Source organism: Muntiacus reevesi, chromosome 9 (genome assembly GCF_963930625.1).
Source record: "Muntiacus reevesi chromosome 9, mMunRee1.1, whole genome shotgun sequence".
NCBI lineage: Eukaryota > Metazoa > Chordata > Mammalia > Artiodactyla > Cervidae > Muntiacus > Muntiacus reevesi.
In genome coordinates this window covers 2,249,485-2,262,640 of record NC_089257.1, presented here as the reverse complement: position 1 = coordinate 2,262,640, position 13,156 = coordinate 2,249,485, and the positions used below count along the sequence as shown (strand labels likewise).

At 40.9% G+C, this 13,156-nt stretch overlaps 1 protein-coding gene across 2 annotated transcripts in view; it reads right to left on the bottom strand.

Moving 5' to 3' along the window:
* The window catches only part of LPXN (leupaxin), a 38,016-nt gene extending 26,056 nt beyond the window's left edge, over nucleotides 1–11,960 (bottom strand). For both annotated transcript variants that reach the window (XM_065944288.1, XM_065944287.1), the window contains exons 1-2: nucleotides 11,865–11,960; nucleotides 5,838–5,995 (exon numbers count right to left, since the gene is read on the bottom strand). In XM_065944288.1, the coding sequence (XP_065800360.1) occupies nucleotides 5,838–5,995; nucleotides 11,865–11,877 (171 nt within the window). In that variant the 5' untranslated portion in view covers nucleotides 11,878–11,960. The remainder of the gene's footprint in view (nucleotides 1–5,837; nucleotides 5,996–11,864) is intronic.
* Nucleotides 11,961–13,156: the final 1,196 nt, after the last annotated feature.

The window sequence follows — 13,156 nt, the reverse complement described above, 5'->3', positions numbered from 1 at the left end:
CTTAAAGGGAGTGAGGACAGTGTGCAAATATCAAGGGTAATTCGGTCCAGATAGAGAGCTTCTTGGAGCATCTACGGAATGAACAGAGACCGGTGTGACCTCAGTAGAGAGCACCAGTGAGACAAGAACAGAGTCAGGCCCCAATTCATACAGGTACGGTGACCACATAACTCATTATTCAGACTGGGACACCTCTAAGAGTGACGTGAGGTGAAAGTCGCTCAGTCATGTCCGACTCTTTGTGACCCCGTGGACTGTACACCCCATGGGATTCTCCAGGCAAGAATACTGGAGTGGGTTGCCTTTCCCTTCTCCAGGGGATCTTCCCAACCCAGGGATCAAACCTAGGTCTCTCACATTGCAGACAGATTCTTTACCAGCTGAGCCACAAGGGAAGCCCTTGGGAGTGAAAGAGAGTACCAAAAATAACTAATATTACATTAATTTTTTAAATGTGTATTTATCAGCCAATATTTTTATTTTATCATATTGGTGGACCTAACAACTAATTCTACTCAAAATAAAAATTTCTAGAACATTTCAAAATGACAGATAGCTATGAACATGAAAGCAAAAAAATTTTTAAACTTTTTATATTGATTACTTGAGCATTTTAAAATGGCAGAACTAAATATTCTTGACATATATATATATATATATATATATGCATATCTTAATTGGCTACTTAGCCATTGTTGTCTTTAACATGGTGATGCTAAAATTTTTCTGAAAAAGTGCCTTTTTTCAACATGATCTTATCTATTTTTACACTTTTTATTAAATTGCAGTCTTCTGTGAAGCTGTTATATGGCTAATATATCTGATACTGTTGACACTGGTTCCCCATAGCCCGTAATAATTTTAATTGAGAAGATGCTCCCTGTCTAGATGCTGATGGACCTCTAAGTTTGGAGCAGATTGTGCTGAATGGAAGATACTCTCAATCCTGTTTTTTATGTTAAAATGTGTAAATATTTCAGCTCCAATTTTTCACACGTGCGGTATTTCTGCCTCCATTCGGTGCAACTTTCTTTGGTATTTTTACAAGACACAGCTCTTAAATGATGCCTTCTAACATTTCATCACATGTAGATACTGCAAAATCATAGACCTTCATAATTTCATCCCATTTTGATGGGAATATAAATTTATTCAAGTAAAATCAGGAGGTCCATCAAAGTCCAGATGTTTCCAAAACACGATTTTCCAGTGAGGTCGTTAGAATATCTGAGTGTTCATGTTTTCATTGGTTCATTTCCTCCCAGGCTTTCCTAAGGAGAAATCTGAGCTACTTTCTTTTTGCAAACTTTGTTGCACATAATTGCAACTTGTTAAAAACCTTCAAAAGCTGAATTTCCATGCTACATTCATTAAATAATCTGATTAAATGTTTCCAACTGATTTTGCACATAGCATGGCCCTACATTGAGGTTGTTTTACAAAGTGACTTTTCAAAGGCTCAGACATTTCTAAAACCCAGTTGATGGCAGGCACTGAATAGAGAAAATATATACAGCCATGCTAATATATATTTTTAGATTCAACAATAGCTTCTGTCACAGAAGTTTTTTAGTTGAGCTATACACACACACACACATGCCATGATTGTGTGTGTGTGCATGCGTAAGTCGCTCAGGCATGTCTGACTCTTTGTGACCCCCTGGACTATAGCTCCCTAGGCTCTTCTGTCCTTGGGATTTCTAAGGCAAGAATACTGGAGTGGGTTGCCATTTCCTTCTCCGCTGATTGTGTTTAAATATATAAAGACTTTGTAAATTTTAACAACCACAGTTTCTATTCTGATTGGTAGAATACCGAAGCTTATTTGGATGCAGTCATGAATTTTGTGCACATCACGACCAGTTCCAACTACCTATCTGCTCCACAGGCTTTTAAGTATGAAAAAAAAAAAAAACCAACAACATTGATTTTCCCATTAGGCTGTGCTCCGTCAAAATTTGTATTAGTTTTATCACCCCCCTCAAAACAACATTTACGATGGCATTAGCAATATCAGATGTTTCATTTTAGACAGAAGAATAAACTTCTAAGTACTTTTCTGTGGTCCTTTGAATGAGCTTTAACAATTAAACCAATTTGGAACTAAAGTTTCTAATTGAGGCCTCTAACTGATTTAATCTGACATTATCTGGTGGCTTGCAAAAGGAGTCAATTAATTATCACCAGCTCACTTTAGTTACAAGCCCAAGAAAACTTAGAATTGAAAATGAGCAAAATTAATTGAGGAGAGTCATCTGATCTGTATGGAAGGAGTGTATCACAATGGCGTGTAAACATACTTCCTGCAGCTTCACATACTGAATTGTCATCTGGCACATTCTTCTTAAATGTGCCAGATTCTTCTTAAATTCTTCTCAAAACTACACGTTTCATTGTCACAAGAAAGCTGATGATCGGGACTCCCCTGGTGATCCAGTGGTTAAGGGTCCCTGTCTGCCAAGCAGGGAACACAGGTTCAATCCTTGGTCTGGGAAGACCCCACATGTCTCAGGGCAACTAAGCCTGTTCGCCACAAATACTGAGCCCAGTTGCCCCAACTCTTGAAGCCTGCACTCCCTACAGCCCATGTTCCTTGATGAGAGAAAGCTCGCCGAAACTAGAGAAAAACCGACACATGGCAATGAAGACCCAGCCCAACCAGTAAATAAATAATAAAGCTTTTTTAAAAAGAAGAGATGATGATGGGTGTGTATTCTGCACAAAGTATTTGTTCAACTTTGTTAATATTTACCATCCAACATGGGGGGGAGAAGAAATATCATTGTCAGTTCAAAAACCAGAAGACACAAATATTATAAAGAAGCATCAAGATCTACTCCAGACGTTACTATTAGCATAAACAGATCCCACTTGGGGGCAGACGCTTAACCACTGGGCCACCAGAGGAGTCCCAAACATCAACTTTTGGAGACAGTTAAATGTGTAGTCTTGGTTTCAGTTTGGATTTGAGCCAAATGCTGCTGGAAGTGTTCATTACACAATTTAAAAGCATTATCAAATAATAAAACGAACATCTTTAATATACAATCAGTGACAAAACTGCTTTAACAAGAACGTTTCGATCACACTGTACCCTATGGCAAGAGTGCTCAGCCTCGATTTCTTCAGCAAGATGTGTATGATGTTAAGCCACAGTTTCCCGTATTTCTCTCTGACCCTGAGGAGACTCTGCATTTCACAGGTCATCTCACGACCACAGCAGGACACTAGCGATGCTATGACAAGTGGCCAGCAGGGGAAAAAATACCTCATCATTTTTCTTGCCACCACTCAAAACCAGAGGAGCCAGCTGCTACTGACTGTGGGGATTGAGCTCTAGCTGTGACAGCCAGCACCTGAGAATCACCCATCAAAGGGTGCTGCCAGGTAGATTTTGTCCTAACAGCATCAGGAAATGAGAGACTAGTAACTGTCATTAGTCATCTCTTAGATCCCAGACTTCCCTCGTAGTTCAGCTGGCAGAGAATTCATCGAGTCACCGAGGCTCGATCCCTGGGTGGCAAAGATCCCCTGGAGGAGGAGATGGCAACCCACTCCAGGATTCTTGCCTGGAGAATCCCATGGACAGAGGAGCCTGGCGGGCTACCGCCCATGGGGTCGCCAAGAGTCAATCATGACTTAGCGACTAAACCACATCTATTAGATACAGCTATAATTAAAACTGAACATTCAAAAAGTGAAGATCATGGCATCCAGTCCCATCACTTCATGGCAAATAGATGGGAAAAAAGTGGAAACAGTGACAGATTTTGTTTTCTTGGGCTCCAAAATCACTGTGTATGGTGACTTCAGCCATGAAATTAAGAGACCCTTGCTCCTTGGAAGAAAAGCTATGACAAACCTAAACAGTGTATTAAAAAGCAGAGGCATCATTTTGCTGATAAAGGTCCATATAGTCAAAGTTATGGTTTTTCCCATAGTCATGTACAGATGTGAGAGGTGGACCATAAAAAAGGCTGAGTGCTGAAGAATTGATGCTTTTGAACTGTGATGTTGGAGAAGACTCTTCAGAGTCCCTGGGACTGCAAGGAGATCCAACCAGCCCATCCTAAAGGAGATCAGTCCTGGGTGTTCACTGGAGGGACTGATGCTGATGCTAAAGCTCCAATTCTTTGGCCACCTGATGTGAAGAGTGAACTCACTGGCAAAGACCCTGATGCTGGGAAAGATTGAGGGCAGGAGGAGAAGGGGACGACAGAGGATGAGATGGTTGGTTGGCATCACCGACTCAATGGACATGAGTTTGAGCACGCTCCGGGAGATAGTGAAGGACAGGGAAGCCTGACGTGCAAAGGGTCAGACACAACTGAGCGACTGAACAACAGCAAGAATAAAGTAAGAACTCTGCACATGTGTTTCGTATACTGTCAGATGAGACTGTGAGAGAAGCCAGAAGAACCAAGTGAAGGTTGATAATCCACGCTGGTTTACCTTAAAGCCGACACTAACTTTAAAAATTTCACACAATAAATGGGAAATCTGGGGTAAAAGGTAAAGTCAATAATAGGATGTCAAGAAAGTAAGCAAAAACCCAGGTTCTTCCAAGTGAACCAAGACATATGGTCAGCCCATAAATAAGGTCAGTGTAAAGACTGTGGCTTTTTACTACAAATGAGATGAGAATTCATCACCGGGTTCTGAGTAGAAGAATGAGTTGATCTGATTCAAGATTTACAGGATTATCCTGACTGCAAGTTGGAGAATAAATTGCAGGGGGTCAGGTTAGGGGATCAGTTAGGCGTCTATGGCTATACCTCAGAGCTGGAACAAAGACAATGGCTCCCTAGTAAAGAGAGAAATGTGTATCCTGAAAACTGTACAAGCATAGCTGGAAGGAAGAACAGCTCAAGAGGAAGCCTTCCCATAGGCTCAGACTTCAAGTCTGTGCCACTGGTGATTTCATACAGTGTACGAGGGTGAGTCAGAATACCATAGTTCAGGGACTTCCCTGTGGTACAGTGGTTAAGATTCGGCACTCCCAATGCGGGACGCGCAGGTTCGATCCCTGGTCGGGGAACTAAGATCCCACATGCAGAACAGTGTGGCCAAAAAGAAAACAAATCATCGTTCAGAAACACCAGATATGCAGAGCATCGTCTTAATTCCTGCTATACTAATCCATTCTCATCAAGTAAGCCTCTAATTATAAAGTAGATGCATGTAGACTTATCCATAGGAAAGGAATACATATATCAGCAAATGTTATTCGTATCTGTTCTACTTGACAGTTTTAATTCTAACCAGAAGTTGATAAATTGGATTTCGGGAGGGGGAGGTTAATTCCTAATCTTTCCTGAGTGTAGTTTTCTTGTGTTGGTTCCCTAGAGCTTCCACACCTCTGGATATACTAATAATTGAATTTCCTAATATATTCAGCAGAAAATAAGAGCTGGAAAATGCTAAAAAAAAGTCATCCTGAGAAGATTTAGCCAAACTGTCACCTGGCCTTGCCCAGGTGATCTCTGGCCTTATTGAGTGGCATTACAATCAAACTGCAACATGCATGTCTAATACCCAGATGGTGATATCAGAATATCCCAAGTGAATTACAGAATATTCTGCCAGCTCCAGGCCCTCATAAGAAAAAAAGGTTTCCAAACACTTATTCTTCTATGATGCTTTTCTCAGTGTTCCTCCTCTTTCCAAAAACAACCACCTTTATCATTTTTTAAAAAATTTTTAATTTTTAAGGAGGAATGTTTTTCTCTCTTGGATATGTGATTCTCCCTTTGCATAATTTTATTTGAGATACAATTAATTTTCAGAAATGCACTCAAATATGTATACCCAAGGTACTTCAATAAATGAAAAGCTACCGGAAAGGGATTCGTGTCATCAGGAATGGAAGGGACCTTTGAAGTCTCAGCAAGGTTACTCTCCTTTCTGGAATGTTGATCCAAGGGAGGAGCAGCTGCCTTGGAGTAGTCATCACTTTCCTGGAAGGTAGAGTGTTCCAGTTCCTCCAGCAAGGCATCTGCATCAGAAGATACAAGGGAATCATGGTATGGACTATGTGCATCTTTTAGAATAATCATCCTCTTGAGTATCCCCATTGGGCTGCATTCATCTCCCTCTTCTCATAGGTTAACAGTTAAGTCTAAATTCAGACATCCTCCCTTACTCCTTGTTTGACTTCAAGAATACGGCCTATTTTACCAGGACATGTTTAATGCCCTCTGTATACTGTGGCCTATTTATTTCCCACAGCTGCGTTTAATCGCATAGTCTCACTCTACAGTTTGACTTTCTATATTGCCCCATATTCATCTTTATCATTGAGAGTGGATCACCCAAGAAGATCTCCAATTAGAGAAATATAAATGAGGATGTCCCTGGGGGCCCAGTGGCTGGGACTCTGCACTCCCGATGCAGGGGGCCTGGTTTCAACCCCTGGTCAGGGAGCTAGATCCCACAGGCCGCACTGAAGGTCAAAGATTCCACGGGCCGCAACTAGGACTTGGGACAGCCAAGGAAATAAGCAAATAAATAATTTAAAAAATAAATGTTAACATATATTTTAAATTATTTATTTTTAATTCGAGGATAATCGCTTTACAATACTGTGTTAGTTATATAGCGGCATGAATCAGCCATAGGTATACGTATGTCCCCCACCTTGAAACTCCTTCCCACCTCCCTCCTATCCCACCCCGCTGGGTTGTCACAGAGCAGTGGATTTGAGCTCCCTGGGTCATACAGAGAATTTCCACTGGCCATCTGATTTTACACATGGTAATGTATACGTTTCAATGCCGCTCAGCTTTTCCCAGCATCTCCACCCCCCCGCTGTGTCCACACGTATGTTCTGTGTCTGCGTCTCCTGCTGCCCTCCAAACAGGCTCATCAGTACCATCTTTCCATATATGTGTGTTAATATTTGATGTCTATCTTTCTCTTTCTGACTTACTTCGCTCTGTATGATAGACTCTAGGCGTAAATGCTACATGTTTTCTTATCAGAAAAATATAAGCAATTATTTTACAGTTTTCCCAAACATACCAACCAGTACAGTAAAACTGACTCTTAATCCTGATTTTTTTTTTTTTCCTTATATCTCCAGCATGTAACAAAATTCTCAAGGTATTGCAGGGAGTATGGGGAGAAAAATGGATTGATTGGAAACATACTGCAAAATCGAACAAGATGCTGCAGTCCCAACAGTTGAAATCTGTTTCTCTTGTAATTTTCTTAGGAGAAACCAACAAACTTTCTTGTATGAGTATTTCACTATCAACTTTTTGTTTTCAGGAAATTAATATTAATGATTAATAAAATTAACACAGGAAATATATTTATTTATATTATTTAAATAAATAGAAATTAAATATAATATTAATACAATCAATGATATATAATAGTTATATATTTATATATTAGTCATCCTAATACTTTGAGTCAAGTGAAAGTATTGTCCTTATTTTGTAGATTAAGAAAGAGAAAAATATCTTGTTTAAGGTCACACTGCTACTGGGTACCAGCTGATGTCTCCGAGGGTAAAGAGTCCTCCTGCCAATGCAGGAGATGCAGGATATGTGGCTTCAATCCCTGGATCGGGAAGATCCCCTGAAGTAGGAAATGGCAACCCAGGCCAGTATTCTCGCCTGGAGAATCCCATGGACAGAGGAGCCTGTGGGCTACAGTCCACGGGGCTGCAAAGGGTCAGACACGACGGAGCAACTAAGCACTCAGAATGCAGAACCTGGCTGATCCTGAACTATCTGATCCCTGACGTCTGCAGGTCAGAAAGGCCAGACCTCTTTCCCATGAAGATTCTCTGGGTCATCTTTGCAGGACACGTGCTTCTCTGAGACTGTTTTCTCATCCACATAATGAAGCAATTCTATCACAAGAGTATTTTTTAAATTGCAGATTCACACCCAGGGGTGAAGCTCCTGTGAATTTCTTACCAGAGACTGTAGTGTTTTAAACTTTACAAAACACTGGATTATATTATTCCTAAGGCTCTGCCTAGCTCTAAAGTCTTCAAATGAGGAAAATGAACTTTACAGGTCATTAAAAAATGAATTTAAATTTCTGATGTTGGGGGATGGGTATTTCTTAATGGCGTAAGAAAAGATCTGATCATTTTTTACAAATGAAATCTTCTACAGCTCTTTCTCAAGCATCCATCTCACAAATACATTGAATTGTATGGACCATTTTGGAGATAAACTGAGCTAAACTCTTCAGGTCTAATGATCCTTCAACAAATAAGCTTTAGTGGAAAAGAAGAGACAGAAGGGGACCAAGAGCTTAAAAAAGATTCAAGAGATTTATAACTGATTCAGTGGATGAACTTTAAATAAACAAGCAAGAACAACCAAAATAGAAAGAATTAGAAATAGTGAACGGTGATTGAAAATTCAATAGTTAGTAAGCACTGTTAATGTATTTCAGGTTTGACAAGGATATTTGATAATATTGTCAGTCAGTCAGTTCAGTTCAGTCGCTCAGTCGTGTCCAACTCTTTGTGACCCCGTGAATCGCAGCACGCCAGGCCTCCCAGTCCATCACGAACTCCCGTAGCCTACTCAAACTCATGCCCATCATGTTCATTCAGAGCCCCAGTTTGCTCCTGGCTCCCCCTTATGTAGATGGTGATGCCATCCAGCCATCTCATCCTCTGTCATCCCCTTCTCCTCCTGCCCTCAATCCCTCCCAGCATCAGGGTCTTTTCCAATGAGTCAACTCTTCGCATGAGGTGGCCAAAGTATTGGAGTTTCAGCTTCAGCATCAGTCCTTCCAATGAAGACCCAGGACTGATCTCCTTTAGGATGGACTGGCTGGATCTCTTTGCAGTCCAAGGGACTCACAAGAGTCTTCTCCAACACCATAGATAATATTGTAGTTTCTGTTAGTATTTTAGGTTTGATAATGGTATTCCATGACATTAAGGAATTATGAATAATAATTTCATGGATATGATGATATGGTTACTTGTATAATGATATATATATATGTTTATAGATGAAATCATACAATGCCTGAAATTGCCTTAAAATAATCTAGGAGTAGAAAGAATGGGTGGATATACCAATGAAATAAGATTGACCAAGAATTGTTAACTGTTTAAGGTGACTCAGGGGTACATCAGATTTCTTTACTTTTTTTCCTTCTTGTAAATTTTAAAATTCTCTATAATAAAAGGGTAGAAATAGAAAATAAAACTTTTTCTCTCAGACTGAATGCCAAATTTCTGAGTTCCATATCTTTATTCTGTAGCCCTCTATTAAGATACAATTTCTTTCTTTTCTTTTTCCTAAGTTTTGCTCCAAACAGAAGTCATGGTTCCTCTTGGATTCAAAATAAAAAGGCATTTACAATAAAGATGAGGGGAGAGGGAAGACCCTCCACAAGAGAAGCAAACCATATCACTAAAGGTAGAAGGTTACCCTTACAAGCACCAGCTAACCAGAGTTTCTAAAGCTCCTTTCTGGGTCATGAGTTAACAGGCCTTTCTCTTCCTGTTTCCTATGCATATATATATATATCACCGGCACTCTGAGATTATCTTCCCTTTTGGTCAGACTCTGTAATCTGAAGATGACTAATTTCAGAGGATGAGATGGTTGGATGACATCACCGACTCAATGGACGTGAGTTTGAGTAAACTCAGGAAGGCCTGGCGTGCTGCAGCCAACGGGGTCACAAAGAGTCGGACACAACTGAGCAACTGAACTGAGCTGAACTGAACTGAATTTCAGTATGACCAATATGGGATTACAGGTGCGGGGTTTGGGGTATTAGACTGGAAACTCTACCATCCATTTTTGTAGCCCTTTGTCTGAGGAAATCAAACAATGTCAACATTCACAGGAAAAGAGTTAAGGGAGGTCTCTTGAGGGTCTCACTGGATTGTAATGAGTTCATTCAGAGCCCCAGTTTGCTCCTGGCTCCCCCTTATGTAGCATCCTCCCATAATGAGGGTTTGGGTGAGACTTCCACTACCCACCTTGGAGGCGGTACTGCCAAGAGGAAATACTGGCCCACCGGGCTGACTTGTCCCCCCACTATTTCCCCACGCTGCAGAGGACAGGGCCACCCTGAGTCTGTCATGTGGATACTGAGCTGACGACGACCTGAAGAAGGGACTGAGGCGCAGTTATCAACAGCCTGATGAGGTTCGGCCACCTGGATAACACGCAGGAATGGTGTTAACACAGGCCACTCGGTAGCTTCTGTATTTCTGGACCAAGTTTCTCCGCCATTCATCCTGCTGAGGAACTATAAAATTGTGCCAATCTATTTGTTTTAATCTTTTAATGATCTGGGTTGTCCTATTGGCTGGAACACCAGGGCCAACAGACTTCTAAAAAGAGAACACCTTGTCATTTAATCGGGTTTTGGTTTAGTCATTTAGTCAGGTGTTCCTATGAGGGACGTTGAACGAGTTATTTTGTTTTTTCGATTCCTTATTTGAAAAAAAAAGAAGTGGATAATAGCTATTTCAGAGGGTTGTTTGGAACACTAAAATGATTAACATATAAAAATGTATAGTTTCAGCTTAAATCACTGAATAAGGATTAGTTCCCTTTCCAATGACTACATGAAAGCCATCTCTCTCTCTTTTAGTCGCTCCATCGTGTCTGACTCTCGCGACCCCATGGACCATAGCCTGCCAGGCTCCTCTGTCCGTGGGATTCTCCAGGCAAGAATCCTGGAGTGGGTTCCCATTTTCTTCTCCATGAAAGCCATGATGCATCCTTAAAAAAGCAGAGCTGGATTCAGGTGGAACTCAGACAAAAACCTGAATCTCGCCAACCCTCACACAAGGAAAGAACTGGGATTCTACCCACATTCAAAATATTTTATACTCCACATATTAAAATAGACTTTACTTCCAAAGCAGTTCACATTTGAATATTAAACACCCTTTTCCTCTCCATGAACACCTCTTCCCTTCGGTAACTTGCCTTTCTTCCTTCCTCTCCTCCTCTAACTCTCAAAACACGTTTTCAAAAAAAGACAATATAGCGAGATTTTTTTTCGTTGCTGCCACTTGCACTTTTGACATACAACCACCCAAGACACCACGGAATTATACAGCTTGGACACTGGGTAAAGTTTAGTGACTCAGCGTTCATAAGCACGATGGCAACAAAAATTGGCAAAGGATATGGCATGAGGCCCGAGAATGACGGCACGCCCAAGGTTTGAAATCAGGGCTGTCTCTGAGCAATGCGGCCCACAGCTTCAGCGCTGGTTTCAGTTGCTTTGGAGTGGAAGGAGGTATCATATGTGCAGGCCATGGTCATCTGTTCCTTCAGAGCTGCTCTCAGTAAAAAGCTTAGCAATGAAAGCACTGGAGTGACAGTGCTGTGTCTTCTTGATTTAATGCTTGACGATGGAACAAATGAAACACTCTGGCCTTTCTCCACCCTTTGCGGATGCCTCATTCTCCTACTTCTAGTCCATTTCTTCTCCTCGTAACACCCTTTAACCAATCCCCCCTATTCCTTTTCCTCCCCAAATCACATCTCTGAACTTACCAGCTCTGACCTCCCTATGATCTCCTCGCAGCCCCCCAAGGAGCAAAAACGCTCCTCACAAAATCACAATTTCAAGCACAATTCAGTTCAGAAGTATTTGTGCAGAGTTTACTCTGTGGTTAGTACCAAATTCTTTGCCTATTGTGCCTCTAAAAACAGCGAACCCATAGTTCCCCAAAATAACATAGTTCCTCATGCTTCACTCTTGGTTGGCCCGAGGTCAGGAAAGCAGTGAAAATAAAATCTTCCAACACTATACTCCATCTGGCTAGAAGTACACCCCACCACACATGGAGATGACAGCCAAGTCTTCAATCCCTTCTGAGTTGCTCCTCCAAGAAGCTCCTCACTCACCCAGTTCTTCCATTGTCTCACACCCAAGATGCCCTGGTACCACACACAGGTTGTAGAGCCCTGCGCTGGCATATGCTGGAGAAGAGGACCGCAAAGGAACTGAATGAGCCAGTGTGAAGCAGCCTCTATAACCCTTCTTGGTTCCTGTATTTGCTTAGCACTTCCTCTCTTTTGATGAGTTTTTTTTTTTTTTCTTTTTTTTTCAAGTCAGAGTTTTAAAAAATGAGACATAGAAAGATGGGTTGTTGAATTTGAGTTCTGGTTGTGCACTGGCCAAGGTAATAAAGAAGCAAAATTAATTTTGAAAAATTTGAGAACCTACTATGCACCTGGATTTATCTTAAATTCATGGGAATGGCAGATTTGCATTTGTATTTTTTTCCCCAGAGTGGGTAGGGTAGCCTGCTGTGACTGTGTGAAAGATTCAGATTTTTTTTTTCTGTGAAAGACCATGGAAGCATTATCTCCTTCATAAAATTTCCATCAGAGTTAACTAGCACTCAATTCATTTTGCTGTCTTTATTTACCCAGTTATCCAGAAATTATGCTTGCTTTTCTAAATAGATCATTAACCCATTGAAGGCAGAACAGGATTCTCTGGACCAGGCTTACAGCTGGATTCTCGGGCCAGGTTTATTTCAGTGGTTTAAAATGCAATCATACAGAGGTGTCATGAAGGATGAAACTGGAAGATTTGACACCAGGGTCTAACAGCAGACGTTTCCATCATGCACACTTGCTGTCCAGTTACATGGCCTTCATTTCTCTCAAAAGTGACACTGGGGTCAACTTTCTGTTTTTTGGCTCCTGGGATTTTATTCACCTCGATTAAAATAAAGCAATTTCAAAAGGTCTGCTATAAGGTGGCAGTACATAAAGAATTAAAACTATGGTCCTGTGAAATAGATATTATCCCCATTTTTACCAGTAGTGAAAGAGAAATTTGCTAAAGTTTACAGAATTAGCAGGTAGCTTTGCTACTTACTATAATACATATAATACAGATTTAATGTCAAAGCCTGTATTCTTTCCTCTACAACCCAGTGTTTTTTAAAGGTTAACTGAAAGGAATCACTCATTCTCCATTCCTTTGTGACTTTTAAACTTTTTTTATTTTTTAATGTAAAGGAGATCCTACCTCTGCATTACTTTTCGCAGCCATTGGATGTCAGCGTCATTCTAAAAGTCTGCTCACTGCAAACACAGCTTTGAAAAAACTCCCACCCACACTATACCAGTTTTTACAACTGAAATGCCTTTAGCCCCATCAAAGTGCAAAACACTCCACAGAG